The sequence below is a fragment of the Puma concolor genome, chromosome C1 (assembly GCF_028749965.1).
Source record: "Puma concolor isolate L17-30 chromosome C1, mPumCon1.1.hap2, whole genome shotgun sequence".
NCBI lineage: Eukaryota > Metazoa > Chordata > Mammalia > Carnivora > Felidae > Puma > Puma concolor.
Genome location: NC_141674.1, coordinates 29262959 through 29289242, shown reverse-complemented (window position 1 = coordinate 29289242; position 26284 = coordinate 29262959). Strand labels below are relative to the sequence as shown.

General features: G+C 44.6%; 1 protein-coding gene across 3 annotated transcripts in view; it reads left to right on the top strand.

The window, feature by feature from the left end:
• The window catches only part of MTF1 (metal regulatory transcription factor 1), a 48020-nt gene that overhangs the window by 3353 nt on the left and 18383 nt on the right, over positions 1-26284 (top strand). For all 3 annotated transcript variants that reach the window (XM_086716515.1, XM_086716513.1, XM_086716514.1), the window contains exons 3-7: positions 16891-17129; positions 17891-18022; positions 20719-20792; positions 21273-21409; positions 25038-25110. In XM_086716515.1, the coding sequence (XP_086572641.1) occupies positions 16891-17129; positions 17891-18022; positions 20719-20792; positions 21273-21409; positions 25038-25110 (655 nt within the window). The remainder of the gene's footprint in view (positions 1-16890; positions 17130-17890; positions 18023-20718; positions 20793-21272; positions 21410-25037; positions 25111-26284) is intronic.

Genomic DNA, 26284 nt, shown 5'->3' with positions numbered 1-26284 from the left:
TGAACATCATGGATGTCTCTTTATCTTCTCTTGTACAGGCTAAACACCTCGATTTACTTAAATAGTCCTCTTTGACATTTTCCCCTGATTTCTCATCAGTCCGGTCACCTTGGATTGTGTGAATTCCAGTTATCCGATGTCTTCTTAGAAATTCATAACTGAGCACAATCTCACAAGTGTGAGGCAGCCAGCACTGAATAGTATGTGACCCTTATCTTTTAATCTGGACACTGTACTGTAATTGCTGTATAGGCTGTATTTTATTAGCAATGACAAGCTGTCGGCTTGTACTTGGAAACCTCTAGAATAGTGATTCTTAACTGGGGGCAGTTTTGCTCCTCAGAAGACATTTAGCAATGTCTGGAGACATTTTGGTTGTCATACTGGGGAAGTGCTGCTGCAGTCCAGTGGGTAGAGGCCAAAGATCCTGTTAGACAGTCTGTAATATACAGGACAGCCCCCTGCAACAAAGAATTATCTGGGCCAAAATGTTGATTGGCTGTTTTCCAATAAAACTTTCTTTGCAAAACAGCCAGTCGGCTAGATTTTACCCGCTGGCTGGAGTTTGCCAACCCCTGGATGAGAACATAGGGAGCTTAGGGAATAGTTGAAAAGAAGGATGGACAGGTAGCAGAGATCCAGACATGGAAGGTGGTGATAACATGCTGAGGGCTTTGGACTGTATTGGGGAAATAGTGGGGAACCATTGAAGGTGTCTGAGCCAAGGATTCATATGGTTAGAGTAGCATTTTAGAAATATTGCTCTGGTAGCAGTGGTAGCTTGATTTCCCAGTTAGGAGGGGTTGTAGTTTAGATTTGGGGTTTTGTTTGAGTCTGATGAAGGGTAATGGTCTTGTGTTTGAAGAATGAATTGCATATGATTCAAAGGATTCATCCATTTTTCTAAGTATGTTGGGTTCTTCTCTTAGTTCAGGGACCCCACGGATGATTGATGGAGCTTCAGGAATAGGAAGCAAGTAGTTAGAGTGCACCGTGATAGGTGCTTTAACAGAGGCCTGTTCAGCATGCTATGTCAGGCTGAGGAGAAAGCGTCAGACTCTGCTGCTCCCCTCACCTTCCGGGAATGGTGAGTCCCATCAGAGGAATCAAGAAGTCTGGAAGAGGAGAAAGTTTGGTGGGGAAACTGATGAGTTTGTTTGGAGTATAGTGAATGTTTAGTCTTTGAGGAAAAGTGAATCAAACAAGTTGAGAAGCCCTTTGGAAATGTAGATCTGAAGTCAAGGAAATGGCTCAGGATTCACAAATGGGCAGTAGGTCAAAGTGTGGGCAGTTTACTCAAGACAGGAGTTTAAGAGTTGGCCAGAGAATGTGAAGGTTAAAAAGAGAAAGAGGAACCAGAGATCACATAGTCAAAGAGATGGGTGGAAAACGGTGTTGTGGAAGGCGAGGGAAGAGTGTCAAGAAACAGAACTATTCTGTGTGACCCTGCAGAGGGGTTGGGGGACCCAAGAGAAGCCACTGGTTCTGTATCTGTGCCATTGATCACACCATGAGAAGTTTTTCGGTAGAGCACTGGGGGCCGAGGCCAGCTTCCAGTGATGGAGAAGTGAGTGGGTGGTGAGGAAACCGGAGGAAGGAAGTGTCAAGTTGGTTTCGGGTTTTTTTACTATGGTAGTTGGAGGAAGAAGAGTGATAAGGTAGTAGCAGCTCAAGGGGTGTGTGTGTGGGGGGGGGTGAATCATTTCTTTAGCACAGAAAACTTGAACATGGCTTAGAGCCTAAACTGCAGGCCATCCCCAGTTAATGATTACTATGTGAAAGCGCTTCGAGCACAAATGTTTGGGAAACATTAAGTTGAATCAAGACAGAGGTTTGTTTATTACGGAATTTCTCTGAATTGTTGATGTGCTCATTACTACGGAGGAAGGAAATGCAGAATTCTCCAAATGTTGTGAACTTGGGAAACCATTTTCAGGTCTTATTTCCAAGGTCAGTATTTTGTGGAACCCATTTTGGGAAATGCTGATCTAGACAGAAAAGGAGGAGATGGTAGGGCGGGAATGATTATGCAATCACTTATATGAGCTGTCACTTTCCCACTACAGGTCTTGACTTACGGTGCGGTTATGTCCCGATAAACCCATTCTAAGTTGAAAATAGTGCATCGAAAACACCTAACCTACGATCTCGTAGCTTAGTCTAGCGTGTCTTAAACGTGTTCAGAGCCCTTACATTAACCTACAGTTGGGCAGAATCATCTCAAAGCCAATTTTATCATGATGTGTTGACCAGTTCATGTAATTGATTGAATACTGTACTGAAAGTGACAAACAGAATGGTTGTATGGGCACAGAATGGCTGGAAGTATATCGGTTGTTTACCCTTGTAATCTCATGGCTGACTGGGAGCTGTGGCTCCCTGCTGCTGCCCAGAGTCACATGAAAGTACCCTACCTCATATCACTAGCCCGGGAAAAGATCCAAATTCACAATTTGAAGTACAGTTTCTCCTGGATGCATGTGGTTTTCTCACCATTGGAAAGTGGAACCATTATAAGGTGGGGACTGTACTCGCAGCCTGGGTGACTATTCATGTCTTCAGGTCTTGTTGAGTAGATAAGGTCAAGAGTACTGTGAGCACCTTGTTCAGTCTACTGTGGATTTAGCTCACTGTACTTTTATCCCACCATATCTTTCCATTCTGTCCATGAAGCCTACATGGAAGATTCTAGAAATTTTAAAAAATCAGTTGATGTGAGGGAGAAGCATCAATGGCTTTTAGTCTTTGAAAATGTTGCTTATTGAGCAGACCTTCAGGGGACTTGACTTCCTGAAACACCATTTTACTTTAGCTTTTTCTTTAACAATAATTGGGGTGGGGAGGACACTGAAATTCATTTAAATGGTCTGAGAGGCCAATGTTTATTGACTATTTGATAACACTTTTCATGATTTCTGTATTCCCTCTTTTCCCTTTTTTTTTTTTTAAACTTGGGCTTTTTCTTCCTTCATCTCCGTGTACAGGTATTACTCTTGAGAAATCACATCATTTGATAACTAGTTAGTCTTCTTGGCCTCGCAAGCAGCTTATTTTCTGAGTCAGATTTTAGCCTGATTTTCCTGTTCACCCCTGATTGTTCCATTGTTTCCTGTAGTGTATAGTTGGCTTACCTGTTACTTCACTTTTTTCCTAAGTGCTTGTCTTGCGTAAAAATAAACCAGCCAGAACCTGGCTACAGATGCTGTCTTCTTCCACGGGGCCACTGGCCATTCTGACTCTAATTTCATGTATCTTATTTTCATACTTGCTGTCTTACTGCCAGCAAATATGGTAGCTTTGAGAAATCTCCAATCAAAATATGTCATTCTACACAAGATGAGCATTCTAAAGAGTTGTTCCTTTCGTGCCTTTCTCTTTTGGGTTTCTGAGCAGCTGGGTTCATGTAGTCTATGGTTTCCCAAACTTTCTTGCATCTGTGTCTTCCTGAGAACCTGCCAGAACCGTCTTGTCACCTGTTCACCTACCTCTGTACGAACCACACTGATGAACGTTAATGTGCCTCCTGGGGCTAACTGACCTTGCCACTTTGCTGCTGAGTAATTGGCTAAGAAGTCAAGAAAGCCGGGAAATCCTATATCATATGTGTCCTTCATGGCGCACCAAAATATTCTGGTACATCGATTGGAAAAGAGTATCTTTTTTTTTCTACCAAGAAGCACAGTTTCAGAGATGCTTTGTGAATTAGGCTGCTTGCTATATTAGTCAGTGACACTGCAAGAGGAGTTTTGGCTTTTTTCTTAGTGTGGCAAATTTTAAATATAAGAATAAAGGGAGGGGCACCTGGGTGCCTCAGTAAGTTAAGTGTCCAACTGTTGATTTCGGCTCAGGCCACGATCTCACAGTTCCTGAGATGGAGGCCCATGTCGGGCTCTGTGCTGACAGCATGGAGCCTGCTTGGGATTCTCTCCCTCTCTTTCTGCTTTTCCCCTGCTCACATGTGTGCACTTTCTCTCTTTCTCTCTCAAAATAAATAAATTAAAAAAAAAAAAAAAAAAAAAAGAGGGGCGCCTGGGTGGCTCAGTCAGTTGAGCGTCCGAGTCTTGGTTTCGGCTCAGGTCATGTGAGTTCAAGCCCCACATCGGGCTTTGTGCAGCTGGAAGTGCAGAGCCTGCGTGGGATTCTCTCTCTCTCTCTCTCTCTCTCTCTCTCTCTCTCTCTCTCTCTCCCTCTCTCTCTCTCTCCCTCTCCCTCTCCCTCTCCCTCTCTCTCTGTCCCTCCCCCACTTGTGCTGTCTCTGTCTATCTCAAAATAAGTAAATAAACTTAAAAAAAAAAAGAATAAGGGGGAAAATTTGATTCTAGTGTTTTGCAATATGTCCTTTACTTTGGGAGACCTAGTTCCAATCTCATTCCTCGTTATGAACCCCTCAGGCAGTGGAATGATCCACTCTGACAAATGTGGATGTTGCTGACTCTCCCAGAGGGGAACTACTTGCTTTTTAGCCTTTGCAAACTGTGATTACATGTCTTCCCAGGCTCCCTTCTGAACTCCCACAGAATTGCCATTCAGAACTAGGACTTGAAATTCTGGCGTTCAGGATCCACTCACTCCTTCCACAAGCTTTTACTTATTATCTACTTTTGTCAGGTATCAGGAAGGTCAAAGAAATAATCCCTGCCCTGGAGGGCTTGGACTCCAGCAGCGAGACTGCTGGAAGCTGTGTGTGCGGGATTTGTAGAAGCCAGGGCAAGAAGCATTTTCCGTTTACCACCAGGAGAAGCCATTTATGCGTGCTTCCCTGCACGCCTGCGTGTGTGTTACACACCTCCTCGCGGCCATCGGCATTTCTGTCACTGAAGCCCGCTGGCCTGGAAAAGGGACGGAGGTGGTTTTGTGTACATACTGGTTTTACAGCATGGTGCTGCAGAAATAACAGGTCTCAGATTCACGTTTTATATAAGCTGTACCTATTGGATATTGCTAACATTTTGCTATTGTAGGACATTGGAAAAAGAACCCACATTTTAATGTTTTTCTCTTATTTAAATCAAGCCTGTTTCTTAAAATTGTTTCTTCTGTGAAGTGCAAAGGGATAATTTAGACCCAGAGTTCCATCTTTGTTCTGCTTTATTCTGTGTGGCCTTGGGCGAGCTGCTCTGTTTCCTCTTTTGTAAAATTGAAATAAAAATATCTCATTGCATTTTGTGAAGATTAAATGAGATTTATTCATACATAAATATACAACAGTATGTGCATAAAACATCTAGCACAGTGTGGTCGTTCAGTGAACGCTCATTTACTTTCTGTCCCTTGTAGGCCCACGCAGTTTTTGAAGGAGGTGCGGAGGTAATCTCCAGTTTATGAAGAGGTTGAAATGGCCTCTGTTAGGAACTCTTTGGTTCCTAAAAACAAGGTTATGAGGGGCGCCTGGGTGGCTCAGTCGGTTGAGCATCCGACTTTGGCTCTGGTCATGATCTCACAGTTTGTGAGTTCGAGCCCCGCGTCGGACTCTGTGCTGACAGCTCAGAGCCTGGAGCCTGCTTCGGATTCTGTGTCCCCCTCTCTCTCCACTCCACCCCTGCTTGTGCTCTGCCTCTCTCTGTCTTTCAAAAATGAATAAACATAAAAAAGAAAATTAAAAAAACAAGAACCAAGGTTATGAATTGTGGTTGGGTTCCAGGACAGCCTACAGAAGTCCCATAACCCCTAATTCACTGAACTGTTGTATTAATATCACTGTGGAATGTGAACCACTGTTTATGATCAGGAGAACATGTTTTTAGCCCTACTGCGGAACTCTGTGAACACCAGCCCTCATCACTGGTAGTCTGTTCCCTTTGACTTCCTTAGCCACCCGGCCACTGAAAGTTACTTCCTTGGTGGGCATTTGGAGCACCAGGCAAAGCTGAGGGCTCATTAAAAAAAAAAAAAAAAAAAAAACACCCTTTTGGGGCGCCTGGGTGGCTCAGTCGGTTCAGCGTCCGACTTCAGCTCAGGTCATGATCTCGCGGTCTGTGAGTTCGAGCCCCACATCAGGCTCTGTGCTGACAGCTCGGAGCCTGGAGCCTGTGTCGGATTCCGTGTCTCCCTCTCTCTGCCCTCCCCTGCTCATGCTCTGTCTCTCTCTCTCTCTCTCTCCCAAAAATAAATGAACATTAAAAAAAAAAAATTCAAACACCCTTTTTTGGGTGCCTAGGTGGCTCAGTCACTTAACTTTCCAACTTTTGATTTTGGCTCAGGTCATGATTTCATGATTCGTGGGTTTGAATCCCGCATTGGACTCTGTGCTGGCAGCACAGAGCCTGCTTGAGATTCTCTCTTTCCCTCTCTCTCTGCCCCTCCCCTGCTCATGCCCTCTTTCTCTCTTTCTCAAAATAAAGTAACATTTAAAAAATAAAAATACTTTAAAAATAAAATAAAAAACACCCTTTTTATTGAGCTATAATTGACATCTAACATTATATTAATTTCAGATGTACAACATAATGAGTCAGTATTTGTATACATTGTGAAGTGATCATCACAATAAATCAAGTTAACATCGGTCACCACACATAGTTGCAGTTTCTTTTCTTTTAAAAAAAAAATTTTTTTTAAATATTTATTTATTTTTGAGACAGAGAGAGACAGAGCATGAACAGGGGAGGGTCAGAGAGAGGGAGACACAGAATCTGAAACAGGCTCCAGGCTCAGCTGTCAGCACAGAGCCCGACGCGGGGCTCAAACTCACAAACTGCGAAATCATGACCTGAGCCGAAGTCGGCCGCCTAACTGACTGAGCCACCCAGGCGCCCCTGCAGTTTCTTTTCTTATGAGAACTTTTAAGCTCCCTCTTGGCAGCTTTCAAATATATAATATGGTACCATTAACTTTAGTCACCATACTGTATCCTGCATCCCTGTGACTTAACGTACTTTATGAACCAAGGGGTCTTCTAGCCAAGGAATAAGGGCTCTGATTACGCTGGTGGTGTTGGGAGGGTAAGATGCCTAGCAACTGCTGAGTGCCTGCTGTGTACTAGTCACTGTGTTAGGGGCTTCCACATAGTTTTGTATTTGATCTTTATCACAGTTTATAAGCTAGGTACTTTTAGCCCTCATTTTACAGATGGAAAAAAAAAACGGCTTAAAAAACACAACTGGCAGGTGGTAGGAATGAGGTTTGAACTAAGGGCTTTCTGGATGCCAAAGCCTGTGCTTTTCTAACAAACGCACCACCTTTGTAAAGACATGGGGGAGACTCAGCCACCGAGGCCCATTAGCCGTGGAAAGGGCTGAGCATCGAGGAGCAGCAGGGCAGCGTTAGTTCTGCAAGGGTAAAAGGCTGAGGTGTGGGAACCACTGTGTGAATTCAGCTCTGGTTAGTGGGCAGTGGGAGGCCCGATGAAGAAATGGGGGCAGTCAGAGCTCTTGCATTTCTACGTTGAGCACTGTGGTTACGCATTGTGGGGTAGAAGAAATGAGATCGGTGCCGGTCTGGGAACAGAGCTGGTATTGGGGAGAAGGGTGGGAAGTCCCTCGTGTTGAGGAGGACTGGCCAGGCCAGTCGTTGGTTTGTGAGAATGTTTAGGCACTAGGTGTTCAGGGCCAGAGACTCCCTTTCCTCATTGAACATGGGGCTGGTAAAGAATGTAGAATCTAGTTCCCTTGGTCCCTCATTTCTTTTTCCTCTGGCAGAAACCCAGTCTTTTTTCTTTGCTGAAAAAAAATTAAAAAAAAAAAATTTTTTGTTAACGTTTATTTATTTTTGAGACAGAGAGAGACAGAGCATGAACAGGGGAGGGTCAGAGAGAGAGGGAGACACAGAATCTGAAACAGTCCCCAGGCTCAGCTGTCAGCACAGAGCCCGACGTGGGGCTCGAACTCATGGACCGCGAGATCATGACCTGAGCCGAAGTTGGCTGCTTAACCGACTGAGCCACCCACGCGCCCCTGCTGAAAAAAAATTTTAAATATTTATTTATGTACCTTGAGAGAGAGAGTGAGAGAGCGCGTGTGCTAGCACACGTTTGAGTTGGGGAGAGTCCGAGAGAGGGAGGGAGAGAGAGAGAGAGAGAGAATCTCAAGCAGGCTCCATGCTCAGCACAGAGCCCAACATGGGGCTTACTTCCACGAACTGTGAGATCACGACCTGAGCCGAAAGTCAGAGGCTCACTTAAGAGTCAGAGGCTTAACTGACTGAGTCATCCCCGCGCCCCCTTTTCTGAAATTTAGGCTTTTGTCTTCTGGAGTCCAGTGTTCAATTTTCTTATTGTTTGCTTATCTCATTTTCGTTTCCTTCTCTGACTTCTGTTGACTTAACCAGGCAATCATCTTTGTTAAACATTTCTCTTTTCTAGAACTATTCAAAACACCTTGTAAACCAACATCAGTTCTCTGAAAGCTCATGCTTCTTGCTTTTGATAGTATTGGACCCCATCCTCAGTGAGCCTACCGTGTGCCTGCTCTGTGCTCATTACCTTAGGAATGAACAAGTGTCAGAGGCCTCACAGGAAGGTTAAAATGAGTCAGTTCTTCAGCTCTTTTAGAGAAACGCATTATTTATTATCAGTGGAATTGTTAGTGACTTTATGTTCGTATTATAGATAATGCTAGTTAATTTCAAGAGGCGAATGAATTATGTGTCACCTCTCCCTCAAGTTCTTTAAATTCAGCTTGAGAATCCTTTCTCAGTGGTCTCCAAGTCTAAGTTAGATGCTTTTTCTCTGTATTTCTATCCTCACATCCATTATCAGCACAACTTCTCATGCCATTCTGATCTATTTGTTTGATTCTCTCTCTCTTTTTTTTTTAATGTTTGTTTATTTATTTTGAGAGAGAGTGCGAGCAGGGAGGGGGCACGTGGTAGGCTCACCGAGAGAGGGAGAGACTCCCAAGCAGGCTCTGCACTATCAGTGCAGAGCCTGATGCGAGGTTCTATCTTACGAACCGTGGGATCACTACGAGAGCTGAAATCACGAGTCAACCACTTAACGGACTGAGCCACCCAGGTGCCCCTGTTTGAGTCTCCTCGACGTTGAGCTCCTTGAGAGCAGGGACTATCTTTTCTATATTCCTAGCACCTTGGACAATATAAGCCCTGCAACATAATTTTTTGAAAGCATGCAGGCGTGATAAACCTTACTTGTATTTAAATGTACCACATGTTGCAATACCTCTTCTCTGTAACCCTGAGAACTTATGTGTTTTTTGCAACTTCCTGTTCTGATCCAGTTTGAGGAGGTTTAGCTTTCCCTTTTGTGAAACTTGGTGCCATTTTAAAACGATTCTGAAAGACACAGGGTAATGACTTCCATTTACTGCCTGCCTTCTGATGGGGTGAGAGAGGGCTCGTTTCTTCAGCGTATTATTAGGGAGCAGGCATTTGCCTTGGCAGTCCACCTGGCTGTCCCACCTTGAGACACAAATGTCTTCCCCAGTCCGCGTCCTCTCCCAGCTTTCTCTCCCGTCTCTGTCTTCGCAGTCAAGTTCCTTGAAAGAGTAGTTACATTCATTGTCTTCTGTTGCTTGCCTTTCCCAGACTTCTCAAGAGTGTAACATTTTGGTTTCTCTTCTACTCCTCCAGTGAAGCTAATCTTGCCGGGGCCCTTACTACCTGGCAAGTTGGCCGTATCCAAGGAAGTTTTTTTTTAAGTTTATTTATTTGTTTTGAGAGAGCGAGAGAGAGAGAACACATGAGCAGGGGAGGGACAGGAGAGAGAGAATCCCAAGCAGGCTCTGTGCAGTTTTGTGCAGAGCCCGACGTGGGGCTCAATCTCATGACCTGTGAGATCGTGACCTGAGCCGAAATCAAGAGTCGCTTAACCACCAACTGAGCCACCCAGGTGCCCCTCCAAGAAAGGCTTTAATGAAAGTCATCTCTGCTGCATTTGACCCAGTTGACCATCCTTCCTTTGTTACTCGTCACCTTTGTCACTACTTTCCTCTACATTAAGTCCTGCTGGTTTTGTTTGTTTGTTTACTCCCTCCTTCCTTCCTTCCTTCAACAAACGTGAACGTAGTGCCGCTCATCCACAAGGCTAGCCACAGAGGCTGTGGCCAGAGACAGACATGGGCCCTGCTCTCATGGATCCTACAGTCCACCAGGAGAGTAGCCACTCATTCACTGAACTCAACAAATACTTATTTAGTGCCTCGTGTTTTCCAGCTACTGCCATGCCTACCAACTAAAGAGGTTTTGCTATAAAACCATTCCTTGAGGAAGAAACTTTTAATGGAAGCTTGCATTGGCCAAGTAAAAAACCTGGGTGGGAATAGGGGTTGGCAGGGCAAGGAGACGCGGAGCGGTAGTTAATTATTGATGGTGCTGCTACTTATAAAGTTCTCAACTGCCGTCGCATCTTAAGAATGAGAGCCTGCCCTTATCGCTCACCGTTGTTGAAGCGCCCTGGTTGGGACACGCTGCTCCTTCATTGCGGCAGCCATAGTCCTGCTTCTCACTTCCTGGTCGGTGACTGTTTTGAAGTCTCTACCTGGCAGAACCAAAGAGGTTTTCAGTCTCGATGGGAAGTCAGGATATATGTGTGAGAGGATCATTAACAGCATGGGCTCGGTGCCGAATGAGTGGTATAGTTAAATATTATTGGATCAGAGAAGGGCACTGTCACTCACACGTGGGGTGATCGTGGCAGGCCTTGGAAGTAGTGAGGCTTGAATGGAAGGAAGAGAGAGACTTAGAAAAGGAGAGAAGGAACCAGACGTTTCCAACAAAGAGGAAGGAGAGGCAGAGGCAGTCGAGTGGGAATTCAGTGTGGTGATTGAGGAAGGGGTCCTGTTGCTGTAGGCCTAGATGGAACCTACTGTTGGACCGGTTCTGGAGTAATGTGGTCAAAGGCAGAAGGGGACCTACGGGGGGCGGGGGGGGGGGGGGGGGAGAGGGGAGGGGGAGGGGGACTTTGAATATCAGGCAAAGGGACCTTAACATCTGAGCATAGAGATGGCATGTGGAGAACACTGCTTTAGAACAAATCTGGCAATGAGTGGCTTCAGACCTACTAGGCATTGAGACATGATAATGCCCAGCCCAATAATTCAGTTCCATGGATGTTTACAGAGCACCTCCTGCACGTCAGGGGGAAGGTGAGGAACGAATAATACGTGGGAGAGCACTTGCTAAAGACTTGTGCAAGATTGTTGGGGGTTGGGCAGATGAGAGAAGGCATGAGAAGGAGACTGGAGGAGTCAGGGCTCCTCCCACCTCTTCACCCACAGGCTTTAGGGTTTGGCAAACAGTGGCCCGTGGGCCAAATCCATCCAGATGCCTGTTTTTGTAGAATGGTTTTTATATTTTTATTTCTTTTATTATTTATTTATATTTTTTATTCTTTATTTTTTAAATTTACATCCAAGTTAGCATATAGTGCAGCAATGATTTTAGGAGTTTATTTCTTAATGCCCCTTACCCATTTAGCCCATCCCCCTCCCATGACCCATCCAGTAACCTTTGTTCTCCATATTTAAGAGTCTCTTCTGTTTTGTCCCCTTCCCTGTTTTTATATTATTTTTGCTTCCCTTCCCTTAAGTTCATCTGTTTTGTATCTTAAAGTCTTCATATGAATGAAGTCATATGATATTTGTCTTTCTCTGTCCTCATATGAGTGAAGTCCCATGATATTTATCTTTCTCTGACTAATTTCGCTTAGCATAATACCCTCTAGTTCCATCCATGTAGTTGCAAATGACAAGATTTCATTCTTTTTGATTGCCGAGTGATACTGCATTGTATATATATACACCACGTCTTCTTTATCCATTCATCCATCGATGGACATTTGGGCTCTTTCCATACTTTGGCTTTGTTGGTAGTGCTGCTATAAACATGGGGGTGCATGTGCCCCTTCGAAACAGCACACCTGTATCCCTTGGATTAATACCTAGTAGTGCAATTGGTGGGTGTGGGGTAGTTCTATTTTTAATTTTTGGGGGGACCCTCCATCCTGTTTTCCAGAGTGGCTGCACCAGTTTGCATTCCCACCAGCAGTGCAAAAGAGATCCTCTCCACATCCTCGCCAATGTCTGTTGTTGCCTGAATTGTTAATGTTAGTCATTCTGACAGGTGTGAGGTGATATCTCATTGTGGTTTTGGTTTGTATTTCCCTGATGATGAGTGATGTTGAGCATTTTTCATGTGTTGGTTGGCCATCTGGATGTCTTCTTTGGAGAAGTGTCTACTTATGTCTTTTGCCCATTTCTTCACTGGATTATTTGTTTTTTGGATGTTGAGTTTGATAAGTTCTTTATGGACTTTGGATACTAAACCTTTATCTGATATGCAGATATCTTCTCCCATTCTGTCTCTTGCCTTTTAGTTTTGCTGATTGTTTCCTTCACTGTGCAGAAGCTTTTTATTTTGATGAGGTCCCAACAGTTCATTTTTGCTTTTGTTTCCTTTGCCTCTGGAGACATGTTGAGTAAAAAGTTGCTGCAGCCAAGGTCAAAGAGGTTTTTGCCTGCTTTCTCCTCGAGGATTTTGATGGCTTCCTGTCTGACGTTTGGGTCTTTCATCCATTTTGAGTTTATTTTTGTGTATGGTGTAAGAAAGTGGTCTAGGTTCATTTTTCTGCATGCCGCTGTCCTGTTTTCCCAGCCCCACTTGCTGAAGAGACTGTCTTTATTCCACTGGATATTCTTTCCTGCTTTGTCAAAGATTAGTTGGCAATATGTTTGTGGGTCCATTTCTGCGTTCTCTATTCTGTTCCATTGATCTGAGTGTCTGTTTTTTGTGCCATGGTTTTTAAATTTTTTTTTTTTAACGTTTATTTATTTTTGAGACAGAGAGAGACAGAGCATGAACGGGGGAGGGTCAGAGAGAGGGAGACACAGAATCTGAAGCAGGCTCCAGGCTCTGAGCCATCAGCACAGAGCCCGACGCGGGGCTCGAACTCACGGACCGTGAGATCATGACCTGAGCCGAAGTCGGCCGCTTAACCGACTGAGCCACCCAGGCGCCCCTGTGCCATGGTTTTTATATTTTTAAATGATTTTTTTAAATCAAAAGAATAGTATTACATAGTGAAATGATACGAAATTCAAATTCCACTGTCCATAAACAAAGTTTTTCTGGAGCACAAGCTGGCTTTTCCATTTAGATATTGTCTATGGTTACTTGCACCTAACAGCGGCAGAGGCGAGGGGTTGTAATAGAGTCCGCGTGGCCCCCAAAGCCTAAAACCATCCAGCCCTTTGTGGAAACCTTGTCCATCCTTGAGTCACACCCGCCCTTACCTCAGTCCCTCCGCTCTGAAACTGCCTGTCCCTCTTCCCACCTGAGGCTTTTCCCTCCGCCAGGCTTTTAACGATCCTGTTCTTTATATTCCTCTTAGACTCTCAGCTTCTCTTTTTTCCAAGACCTTTCTCCTTCCAAATATGCTCAGGACCTGCCCTACTTTTAAGAAAAAATCTTCGGGGCGCCTGGGTGGCGCAGTCGGTTGAGCGTCCGACTTCAGCCAGGTCACGATCTCGCGGTCCGTGAGTTCGAGCCCCGCGTCAGGCTCTGGGCTGATGGCTGATGGCTCAGAGCCTGGAGCCTGTTTCCGATTCTGTGTCTCCCTCTCTCTCTGCCCCTCCCCCATTCATGCTCTGTCTCTCTCTGTCCCAAAATAAATAAATGTTAAAAAAAAAAAAAAAAAAAAAGAAAAAATCTTCAACTCAGAAGTCCACTCTGGCTTCTGCTGTCCATCTCTCATCTCTGCCTCCACTTCGTCTTTGGTTCATTCACCTTGGCCCAGGCTTTGGGCCCTAGCAGTTCATTAAAACTTAGCCTTGTTAAGTAACTAGTGATTCCTAGCTGCTGGATCTAGGAGTTTCCTCAGACCTATCTTGTTTTCTCAAGACATTTCAGGTTTTGATCATTCTTCCTTGAGATCCTTTTTCTTTTTCTTTGTTTTTTTTTTTTTTTTTTTTTAATTTTAAAGGTTTATTCATTTTTGAGAGAGAGAGAGAGAGAGAGAGAGTGCAAGAAGGGGAGGGGCAGAGAGAGAGGGAAACACAGAATCCGAAGCAGGCTCCAGGCTTGAGCTGTCAGCACAGAGCCCGATGTGGGGCTCGAACTCACAAACGATGAGATGGTGACCTGGGCTGAAGTCGGATGCTTAACCAACTGAGCCACCCTGGCACCCTTCTTTTTTTTTTCTTAATTTTTCTTTTTTAATTTTTTAGAGAGAGAGAGCATGAGCAGGGCAGAGAAGCAGAGAGAGAGGGAGAGCAAGAATCTCAAGCAGGTTCCACACTCAGTGCAGAGCCCCACGCAGGGTTTGATTCCATGACCCTGTGATCATGACCTGAGCCGAACTCAAGAGTCAGACACTCAACCATCTGAGCCACCCAGACACCCCCTCGAGATCCTTTTTCTCTTACCTTCTGTGCCATCATTCTCCTTTGTGTCTTCCTGTTTCCCCAGCCCATTCCCCTACTCACCCAGCAGTAGCTTCACTTCTTTTACAAGCACCTTAAACATTGGTGACTTTCGGAGCTCTAGCCTTTGTCCTCTTACAAGAGCTACTATTGTATACTCACTCTATGCCATTCACTATATTTCAATGAATTATGCAGATTATTCCTGATCCTTACAACAATCCTAAAAAGATAGGTTTTATTTCCTCCATATTGTAAATAAGGAAAGTGAGGCTTAGTGTACTTAAGTAATTTTCTCAAGGTTACACAGTAAGTGGCAGAGCTGTGCTTGAACCTGGCCTGCTTTGGTATGCAGGTAAAGTCAGCTACATGTACCAGGGACTCCTGCCATAGGCATTCCTTTCAGTTTCCAGCCTGTATGTCTGACTGTCCACTAGACGTTTCTGCCTGGAAGTCCTGGTAGCACCTCAAAGCCAACTCATCATCTCTCCTCCATCCCCATCCAGCCCCAGGTTGGTGGTGTGCCCATCTGTTTAGTCACCCAGGCCACACTCTTGACCGAGGCTTTATCTCTCCCTAACCCCTTCTGCTCCCCAGTTGCCACTGCGGCCAGTCATTCCTCCTGCTTTAATTTCTCTGAAATTCATCTCTCACACTGTCCACTCTCACTTGCTGTTCAGGTTTTTCTCATCTCTCTCCTGGACTATTGTCCCTCTTCTCCTAGCCTCTACCCCTTCTGTTCTCTTACCCTTCCAGCCCATCCTCCACTAGGCTACCAGAAGGATCTCTCCTAAACTGCAGATCTCATTTGTTGCTCCCTTGGTTGAAACCTGTTGGTGAGTCCCCTTTGTCCTGTTCCTCTACTCCACAGTTTGACTAAGGAGGCCTCACCTTATTTTTCTAGATCTTTCTCCTTCCAGCCTCATACGTACTGCGAGTGTGTTTGTGGTTCACTGTACCAGCACTCCTATTTCCCTGCAGTTCCCAAGGTGTCACCTCTTTCTGGAATGCCCTCTTCCTGGTTTATCTGAGAAACACCTTTTCAGTGTATCCCTAAAACAAACAGGCAAATGACAAACACTTCAATTCAGAGAGAGTACCTCAGCTTCTGAGCCTTGACTGTTTACAGTCTTTCCAAGAGGGGTTAGGTTTCCCCTTTTTGTATTCCCCAGGCACCTTGGGCACGTATCTGTTGTCAGACTCAGCACAGTGTATAAACATTTGTGCACGTCTACCTCCTTAAAATCGGCACTCCTTCAAAGCAGAGATCTTTGTCTTGTTCACTTGTTTGTCTGTGGCATCTGGCTTGTTGCCTGGGACCTGGTAGTTCAGTAACTGTGGAATGAATTACTAGCATGTTGTTGGAGATGTGGACTGAGGCTTGGGAGAAGGATCGGAGTCAACGGATGAAGACGTTCATGAAAGCTGAAGAGCAGACAATGCTAGCACCCTGGTGTGTGTGGCATCAGATCATTTACAACGTATTTTCACAAACGTCTGATCTCATTTCGCTCCTCGCCAAAGCACTGTGAGACAGGCAAGGCAGGCATTAATACTCGAATTTGAGGAATGAAAAACTGAGGCTCAGAGTAACGAAATGACTTGAAAGGTCCCGAACATACGTGCCAGAAATTACTCCTCCCCCAGCCACGTCTCATGCTGCTTCCCCTGAACTGGGGCAGGTATGGGAGGGTCTGGGAGATGGGAGATAAGTGCCAGAATAAACCTATTTATCAAAGGAGTGCCCCGGAGAAGAAGATAAAGAGAGCCCCAAGGAATTGCTGTGTTGTGGAGGATAAGTCTTTAGGAGGGGAGGGCATCACTGATGAGATAGTTTTGCAAGTAAATGAAGGAAAATGGAAAAGGATGGAAGGGTTTGACCACCAGGAAGTGCAAGAGGATGTCCTGCAGTGAAACCAGCTTGCTGAGTTGCCAAGTTCTTAAAAGGAACGTGTGGGCACCGAGGGAGAGGGAGGCTCACATGTGTGCCACCCTTTCTAGAAGCTTGGTGGTTGAAAGTGAAACCGAGAGGCTGGCATTTTGAGAAATGTCATACCAGCAAATACTCCAAGAACTCCATGGTACAGTATTTTCATTTCATAGACTGGAAATCACACTGGGGAAATAATGCTGGATGACTGAGTATATCAATATTAGGATATTTCAGATTCACTTTAATGTTGGCCGGTTCCAGTCAGGGTGGGGTGCCATAGGGCAGGGTGTTTGATCAAGCCTTAAGACAGAGCCAAAGTGGTGTTTCAGTATAGGTAACTGTAACAGTAGAGGCCCACCTTTAGAGGCCAGATGTGTACTAGAGTGTGGAAACCCCCTCCTTCTATTCATTGAGAGTATTCATGTACCTACAAGTTCATCTCGTGCCCATGACTTGTTATTTGTTGTTCAGAAGTGATCTGATCAACGGGAAGATTTCCCTGCTTTGTTGTTAGAGGCCGTTTTCTGTGTTGACGGTACAAACCTCTGTGTGTCGTCCACATCTCCTGGGGAGGTAGACTCTGGGGGAGAGCAGGGCCCTGGGCAGCTCTTTCGCCCTGTTGATGAGGTGTCCTTTGTGCGCCAGGTAAAGCGGTACCAGTGCACATTCGAGGGCTGTCCCCGCACCTACAGCACAGCGGGCAACCTGCGCACCCACCAGAAGACTCACCGGGGAGAGTACACCTTTGTCTGTAATCAGGAGGGCTGTGGCAAGGCCTTCCTCACCTCCTACAGCCTCAGGATCCACGTGCGAGTGCACACGAAGGAGAAGCCATTTGAGTGCGACGTACAGGGCTGTGAGAAGGCGTTCAACACTCTGTACAGGTCAGCCTCCTCTCCACCCTTTGACCCTGACTTTGTGATGGCAGAGCCCTCTCCTTGCCCTGCACAGATATGCACTTCCAGGGCTTGAAAGAGCATGCCTGGGCTCACCTGTCTAAAATTCGCTGGGGGATCTTATTACTTAAAGATCGGCATATATTGGGTTGGTGAAACAGGATAGTACATTTGTGTTTAGATTTGTATTTCCTGGAGTGGCATAGTAGCATGGGGATTTTAATACTTGGCCTAATATGTCCCCTTGGCTCAGGATCTTGGTACTAAGGCTTCTGTCACCTTCTTTCCTTCCTCACCTTGAAGCTAACTTTTTTCTACCACTCATTGGCCAGTTCTCTTTCACACTGTTTGTGTCAGGAGACTTGTATTAGTCTTCAACTGTGGGTCTAAAATAACAGACGTAGCAAGAGCTAACACTTGTGAAGCATTCGTTGTGCTCAGCACTGTTCTGTGTGCTAATCCTCACAGCAGTTATAAGTAAGTAGAAACATAGAGAGGTTTTAGAACTGGTTCAAGGCCCCCATCTAGTAGGAAGTAGGACCAGAATTTGAGTCCCAGGCAGTCTGGTGGCAGAGGCACACTCCTACCACTCTGCTGTGGACTTCTCTGAATTTCTCTCTGAGCAAAAAATTTTGGATCCCGAATTCTTCTGCACTGGATCCAGAAACACATTGAGCTGACATGGGTCAGAGGCTCTGTAGCGTATGATGCCAATGACAACGGGAAGTGTTCTCCGGCATATCTTGCAGGCTGAAAGCACATCAGCGGCTTCACACAGGGAAAACGTTTAACTGTGAATCTGAAGGCTGCAGCAAGTACTTCACCACACTCAGCGATCTGAGGAAGCACATTCGAACCCATACAGGAGAAAAGCCATTTCGGTAAGTCTTACTGTTTTCTGTTTGTCACTGACCGTGTTTCAGCTGGGTGTCTCGATGTCCCCTCACGTTTTTCAAAGCAGAAGGAAAACTCCCCACGCTAGTTCTTTGGGGGTGTTGGCTCTCCCCGGCATGGCTACGACCAGCTGCGTGCCGGAGGGGGAGCAGTGGCTTCTAAGAGCATCCTTACTCCAGACTCGGACAATGGCCTTTCTGCCTCCTGCTTTTCCTTTGTTTTCAAGAAGCATTTGTTGAAACTCGCTTACGTGGGCGGCACTTTTATCAGTGCTAGAGAAATACTGCGATCCACTCTCTTCTCTTGAGAACTTAGTCTGTTGGGAAGGAACCACAGGTAACTGGAAAGCTTACAAGACTGAGGTGCTCAGAGGACTTTGAGCACAGGGGAAGGGATAGCTACCTAAAAATTGAGGTGGGGAGAGGAGGAGGAGATGAGGGGTAAGAGTGCTTAGGCTAGCGGTGCAGGTATTTTATTCTGTTACCTTAGTTGTTTTGTAATATGTGTGTGTATACACAAACATATAGGAGCATCCGTTTTTGTCTGTATATTTCTATCTCTATATATTTGTGCACATATGTGTATTTAATACATCCACGTGTAAATGTATAAGCTTGAAGGAAGGACTTGTATCATCTACTTTCTTCTCTGCTCATAGCACATAGCATGGTTCTACAAATAAATAAAAAGCTAGAGTATTTCTTTTAAAGATCATTTATTTATTTTGAGAGAAAGCATGCGTGTAAACAGGGGAGGGGTAGAGAGAGAGAGAATCCCAGGCAGGCTCTGTGTTCAGAGCAGAGCCTGATGCGGGGCTTGATCTCATGACCGAGAGATCACCACCTGAGCGGATGTCAGGAGTCAGATGCTTAATTGACTGAGCCACCCAGGTGCCCCAAAGCAAGAGAATTTTTTTTTTTTTAATTTTTTTTTTCAACGTTTTTATTTTTGGGACAGAGAGAGACAGAGCATGAACGGGGGAGGGGCAGAGAGAGAGGGAGACACAGAATCGGAAACAGGCTCCAGGCTCTGAGCCATCAGCCCAGAGCCCGACGCGGGGCTCGAACTCACGGACCGCGAGATCATGACCTGGCTGAAGTCGGACGCTTAACCGACTGCGCCACCCAGGCGCCCCGAGAATTTTTTATTTAGGTGGTAGGTAAGCTGTATACCCAATGTGGAGCTTGAGCTCATAACTCCAAGGTCAAGAGTTGCATGCTCTACCTACTAGGCGCCTGTAAAAGCAGAAGTATTTAGATTCTAGTTGGTTACTCACCAGGTTCTGTGAAGCTTGGGTTACTTCTTTCCCCCATAGTGGGGGACTCTGATTTCTATTCAATCACATGTATTTTTGTGATGATTAAAACTGTTAATTTTTCTTGAATATTAGATGGGACTTTAGGCACAATGATTATATATAATTAAAAAGTAAAATGCTCCAGAGAAACTTTCTTTTTAAGGAAATTAAATACTTTGGCTTACAAGAAAATGCATTCATTTATTCATATAAATAGTTATTGGGGTGCCTGGGTGGCTCAGTTGGTTAAGCATTTGACTCTTAGTTTCGGCTCAGGTCATGGTCTCACAGTTCGTGAGATAGAGCCCTGCATGGGATTCCACTCTGATGGCGCGGAGCCTGCTTGGGATTCTCTCTCTGTCCCTCTCTCTCTCTGCTCTTCCCTGCTTGTGCACGCTCTCTCTCTCAAAATAAATAAAGTTAAAAAAAAAAGTTACTGAGGCACCTGGGTGGCTCAGTTGGTTGAGTGTCTGACTTCAGCTCAGGTCACGATCTCACGGTCGGTGGGTTCAAGTCCTGCTTCGGGCTCTGTGCTGACAGTTCCGAGCCTGGAGCCTGCTTCGGATTCTGTGTCTCCCTCTCTCTCTGCTCCTCTCCCACTCACTCTCTGTCTCTCTCTCCTTCAAAAATAAACAAAGATTTAAAAATTTTTGTTTAAAGTTATTATTGAATGCCTGCTGTGTGCAAGAACTATGGCAGATGTAAAGAACTACGTGGACCCCACCCTCAAAGAGTGTATAATCTAAGAGAACCGATAACAAATGGATACACATAGAGATAAAATAAGAATGGAAACAACAGATGCCATAAAAGAAGCACATAGATAAATGCCTCAGAAGTTCTCAGGAGGGGAAGATTACTTCTGGCTTTGGTTATCAAGAAAGTAGAAGAGAAAGAAGTGGATCTTGACACTGAAGATTATAAATTAGTCATTACGGCCACTACACCTTATATTATACAGTCAATGTAGTCGGGACTGATCTTGTCTTAGTGCTATATTGTAGGCTTCATGCCTGTATGAGAGCCTCTGTACATGCTATCGATATTCCTGGTATTCCACTGGCAATAGATTTTTCGTATCGGCTCTGATCGTCAATAGAATTCTGTTCAGTAAGTCATCAAAAGGCTTTTAGTTTCAGAGCTCTCAACATGTGACTTGTAGGACAGGAAATGTTTATCCTGGGCCGTCAGTCCCCTCTGTTCCCAGATTTGTCACCTCTTCCAGTGATTTGTCTTCATTCCCATCTCAGAAACCAATTTCCTGTATCGGATCGCAGTGTTCTGAATGTTTGTTTTAGGTTGAGCTTGTATTTATAAGAGATGTTGAAGATAGAGATCTGTTTACCCAATGACTGCTGTTTCTCTTTGCTTAAACAACGTACTTAGGTGTGATCATGATGGCTGTGGGAAAGCATTTGCAGCAAGCCACCACCTTAAAACCCACGTCCGCACACATACTGGTGAGTGTAGACGAATTTTTACTTTTTATTTGAATCTTCATCAGACCAGTAAATATCTGCGTTTCTGTCGAGACCTGTAGAGCTTTGTAGAAGAAGCAAGCCTAATCAGCGTAGCCTTTGCCTATAATGTTTGAGTTTCTTTCAGAGGTAAAGGACCTAAGATTGGACTCCAAAATCCAGCCTTAAGAAATGAAACCAGTACAGAGATTCTCAAAAAAAGAACCTTGGCGGGGGGGGGGGGGGGGGGGGGGGCGTTGGGGTGGGTACTAATCTTCTCTTTAAGGTTGCCAGGAGAAGGCCATTTTTGCTCTACATTAAGTTTTAGGGCTGAGATGGTCAACATGTATTCTGTCCAACTCGTGGCGACTATGACCTGAACCCTCATGAGAATATTTACTTCCCTCTATTAGGGAAAAGTAGATGTCTCAAACCAGTGCAATGACTTTATGGTAATATTAACACTACTTGTCATTCTTGCAGGTGAAAGACCCTTTTTCTGCCCCAGTAATGGCTGTGAGAAAACATTCAGCACTCAATACAGTCTCAAAAGTCACATGAAAGGTCACGATAACAAAGGACACTCATACAATGCACTTCCAAATCACAATGGATCAGAGGTGCGCAGTGTTTTGTCTCTTGTTTCCATCTAGGCAACACGGAACAGCAGTGATTGTGTATCAAAATAAAAGGTCAAAATGTCTTCTTATGTATCTGTCAGTGAGAGGGAAGAAATCAGGGTCAAGATCTGTGTCTTGTGTTGGGATGGTGTCAGCCAGAGATTTCCCCAGGGTGCCCTGTGCCTCAGCTTTTGATTCAGCTCTGCCTCCTTCCCATCAGGTTTGGTCCAAGAGGTGTCTTAAAACCAGAGGTCTCAGAATGGCTTCCAGAGGGTCAGCCGGATGCTCTAAAAGGGTGTTATTTTCTCATTCATGTCTGTGAAATGGCACGTCTCTACTTAAGTTGGAGACACAGTTATGCTTTTGCTTCACACACCTATTTAATCTGTCATTGGAGAACCAGGCAGAGTCTGGATGGTTTTTTGCCCCTTTATATCGTCCATGGGCCAGAAGGTTTGAAAGCCACTGACGGTGGGTGCTGAGCCACAGAACATGCCTCTGCAGAGTTTTAGACAGTCTGTCCATTCTTTGCCAGGCCTCCACCATATTTCCCTCTCCTCTGTAGCTCCATTGCAGAGAGGTGCCGGGAGAAATTTATCGTTCTTACTTCTAATGTGCTATTGGGCACTTACGATGTCTTTTAAACCTAAGAAGTGAGCGTTATTATTATCTTACTATTTCGTAGATAAAGAAACTGAAGCACACTGACCCCTTTTGAATAATGAGATTTTTTACTTAAAGTAGGTAATACCATTTTGATTTGGGGGGGAGACAGCATACTTTAATTCTGTGGTTTTCAATTTTTAAACAGCAAAGGATCCCTTCACATGGACTCTGCTCCTTTATTTTATTAGTAATAGTAACTAACATTTATTGAGTGTTTACCATGTGCCAAATACTGTGCCAAGTGTTTTTATATGTTTTTATATTATCTCACAAGAGCTCTGTGAGGTCAATACTGTTACTATCCCTACATTACTGATAAAGAAACTTGAGGCAAGGAGAAATGAAATAATGAAATGGTAATTATAGGTTTATAATTATAGTCTGATTCCAGAGCCTGGTTCTTGACCCCTCTCTTGTAAGAGGCAAAATGACTTTATTGTGAGGGCTGCAGCCGCTGGAGCTCAGCTGCCTGAATTCAGATCCAAGCTCCACTGCTGATCCATTAGGCAAATGACATCTTTGTGCCTCAGTTTCTTCATCTGTGAAACCAGATAAAAATATTGAGATCTGAGAGTCTTTGTCTACTAAGCTGCATGCATTAAGTTGCGATCAGCATTTGTGTGATAATCCAGGGACGCTTTAATTGGTGACAGCCCCTAAGCACTGAGGCATCCCAGTGGACGATGCTCAGGTCTCATCTTCTCTGGATCACAGCTCACTCCCCAGTGAAGGGAAACGCCTCTCGTCTCAGGCTCTCAATGCCATCTAGATTGCCTTTGAGTCCTAAATATAGATCTCCAGCCTGGATCTCTTCCTCAACTCTAGACTTGTACAGACAATTCTCACTTAGGATGGTTTGACTTTACATGTACAAAAAGCAATATGCATTCAGTAGAAACCATACTTTGAATTTTGATTTGGATCTTTTCCTGGTCTTATTGTGGGCCATATCATCCTCTCTTGTCATGCTGGGCAGTGGAACCAAGCCACACCCCCCACACCCCCATCAGCCCCGTGATCACAAAGGTAAATAACTGATAACACTTACAACTATTCCAGACCCATACAACCGGTCTGTGTTTTTCCCTGTCACTACAGTATTCAATCAATTACATGAGCTACTCAGCACTTTATTACGAAATCAGCTTTGTGGTAGATCATTTTGCCCACTATAGGCTAATGTCAGCGTTCTGAGTGCATTTCAGGTAGGCTCGGCTAAGCTGTGATGTTTGCAAGTTTAGGTGTTCAATGCATTTTCGACTATCAGGACATAGCTGCACCGTTAGTTGAGGGAGATCTATCTGTTCAGCCTCCCTCTTCAACCCAGATCTCCTCTGTCTTCTCAAATCTGGTATGTCCAAACCTGCTCCTCTTGCGGTTTTCCCCACCTTGGTAAATGGCACCTCTGGTTTTTTTAGTGGCAAGGGCAAAAATCTTGGAGTCGTTCTTGATACCTCTCCCCCCGCCCCCCACCATACCCCACCTCTACCAGCAGAGTCTGTCAAGTCTACCATGAGAATATATGTAGAATCTGATCATTTCTGATGACTGCATTCAGGCCACTGTCATCTTTTGTCTGGATCACTGCAGTAACCGCTAAGCGGACTTCCTCACACATTTCCTCCTCTCCCAACTCCCACTCTGCCCTGCCACAGACTCGTCTACATATTTCACCCAGAGCAATCTTTCTAAACCATAAGGCAAATAATGTCTGTCCTCTGCTCATGAGCCTCCAGTAGCTTCTTGTATCACTTACAGCAAAAGTCAAAATCTTTACAGTGGCCCACAGGGCCTTATACACTCCAGTCTGGTCCCTTCTCTGGCCTGATGTACTTCTCTTCCTCTCTCTGTAGCCTTACTGTCCTCCTCGTGGTGTTTGAACAAGGGAAACCCATTCCTGCCTCTGGGCCTTTGTACTTGGTATATGCTCTGTTTGGAACTCCACGGATATGTGCATGGCCCACACACTCTTTCCTTCTCAAATGCCAGGATCCCCTCATGCCAGTTTATCTGAGAGGCCTCCCCTGATCTAATAAAACAGCACCTCCTACCCCAGCATTCTCTATTCCCTTTACCCTCCACAGCACTCAGCAGCATCTTCTATTCTATACATTTCTTTGCATTTTTTGTCACTCTCCATCCCCCTGCCCTAACTAGACTATAAGCTGTATGGTGACAGGTATCTTGTTTTGTTCATTATTGTATCCCTGGGCCTGGGACAGTGCCTAATGCATAATAGGTGCTCAGTGAATATTTGTCAAATGCTTGCATGAATGGGAACATCTGATCCATGAGGTAAGCAGGGTTACTGCCTAAGGTGTGTGAGTTGCAGCTGGCGTTCTAGGAATCCAGGGTTGAGAGTTAGCCTAGGCTGTCGTATTTGAAAAGTAAATCCTCAGTACGTACTGCCCTGAGTAAGGATCCCTGAGATACTGGGGATGCAGTGGTACAGTGGAAGCTGGACTTCCCATCAGAAGAACTGAGTTTGTGTTCTTCTAATTAGCTGTGTGATTTTGGACTGTTCACTGCCAGACTTAGCATTAATTTTCTCACATTTAAAACGGGAATATAAAATCAGACTTCACGAGTGTATATGAATAGCAGATGAGGTCATGTGAAATTGCTTTGTAAATGATAAGATCAGTTCTACAAATAACTGATTTTGTATTATCACAGCTTTTGTTAACTCTGGAGCTTGAGTCATGAGATAATTCTTAAGCTCTTTATTAGCCGTCTTTAAGAAATATAATAGGTTCTTCTAAGAATATCAGGATTTAAAAAACTGAAATAATTCACATAGCTCTTGCTTTGGATGGTTTATGCCTCTCCAGGTAACAAATCTAGACATTTGGGACCGTAGGGACATTAGAATCAAGTGTTGTATTCCATGCTATGCTACTACAAATCCTGATTTTTTTTTTTTTTGGCTTTTTACTCAATTAGAATATTTTCTCTTTCACAGGATACAAATCAGTCGCTTTGTCTGAGTGACTTGAGCCTTCTGTCCACAGATTCTGAACTTCGAGAAAATTCTACTACAGTAAGTGCACCTGTGATACGGGTGTCAGACAAATAAGTTCAAGAATTGAGCACTCCCTTTGGTGGGAACATCGAAGGAGGCCAGTCTTTGAAGTCTTCAGATGTAATTGTGTTCAATTACTGACCACTTCGGGCTCCTTTGTTTGGGGTTTTATTTCTTTTTTTTTTTTTTTTTTTTTTTTATGAAATTTATTGTCAAATTGGTTTCCATACAACACCCAGTGCTCATCCCAAAAGGTGCCCTCCTCAGTACCCATCACCCACCCTCTCCTCCCTCCCACCCCCCATCAACCCTTAGTTTGTTCTCAGTTCTCAACAGTCTCTTATGCTTTGGCTCTCTCCCACTCTAACGTCTTTTTTTTTTTTTTGTTCCCCTCCCCCATGGGTTTCTCTTAAGTTTCTCAGGATCCACATAAGAGTGAAACCATATGGTATCTGTCTTTCTCTGTATGGCTTATTTCACTTAGCATCACACTCTCCAGTTCCATCCACGTTGCTACAAAAGGCCATATTTCATTTTTTCTCATTGCCACGTAGTACTCCATTGTGTATATAAACCACAATTTCTTTATCCATTCATCAGTTGATGGACATTTAGGCTCTTTCCATACTTTGGCTATTGTTGAGAGTGCTGCTATGAACATTGGGGTACAAGTGCCCCTATGCATCAGTACTCCTGTGTCCCTTGGATAAATTCCTAGCAGTGCTATTGCTGGGTCATAGGGTAGGTCTATTTTTAATTTTCTGAGGAACCTCCACACTGCTTTCCAGAGCGGCTGCACCAATTTGCATTCCCACCAACAGTGCAAGAGGGTTCCCGTTTCTCCACATCCTCTCCAGCATCTATAGTCTCCTGATTTGTTCATTTTGGCCACTCTGACTGGCGTCAGGTGATATCTGAGTGTGGTTTTGATTTGTATTTCCCTGATAAGGAGCGACGCTGAACATCTTTTCATGTGCCTGTTGGCCATCCGGATGTCTTCTTTAGAGAAGTGTCTATTCATGTTTTCTGCCCATTTCTTCACTGGGTTATTTGCTTTTCGGGTGTGGAGTTTGGTGAGCTCTTTATAGATTTTGGATACTAGCCCTTTGTCCGATATGTCATTTGCAAATATCTTTTCCCATTCCGTTGGTTGCCTTTTAGTTTTGTTGGTTGTTTCCTTTGCTGTG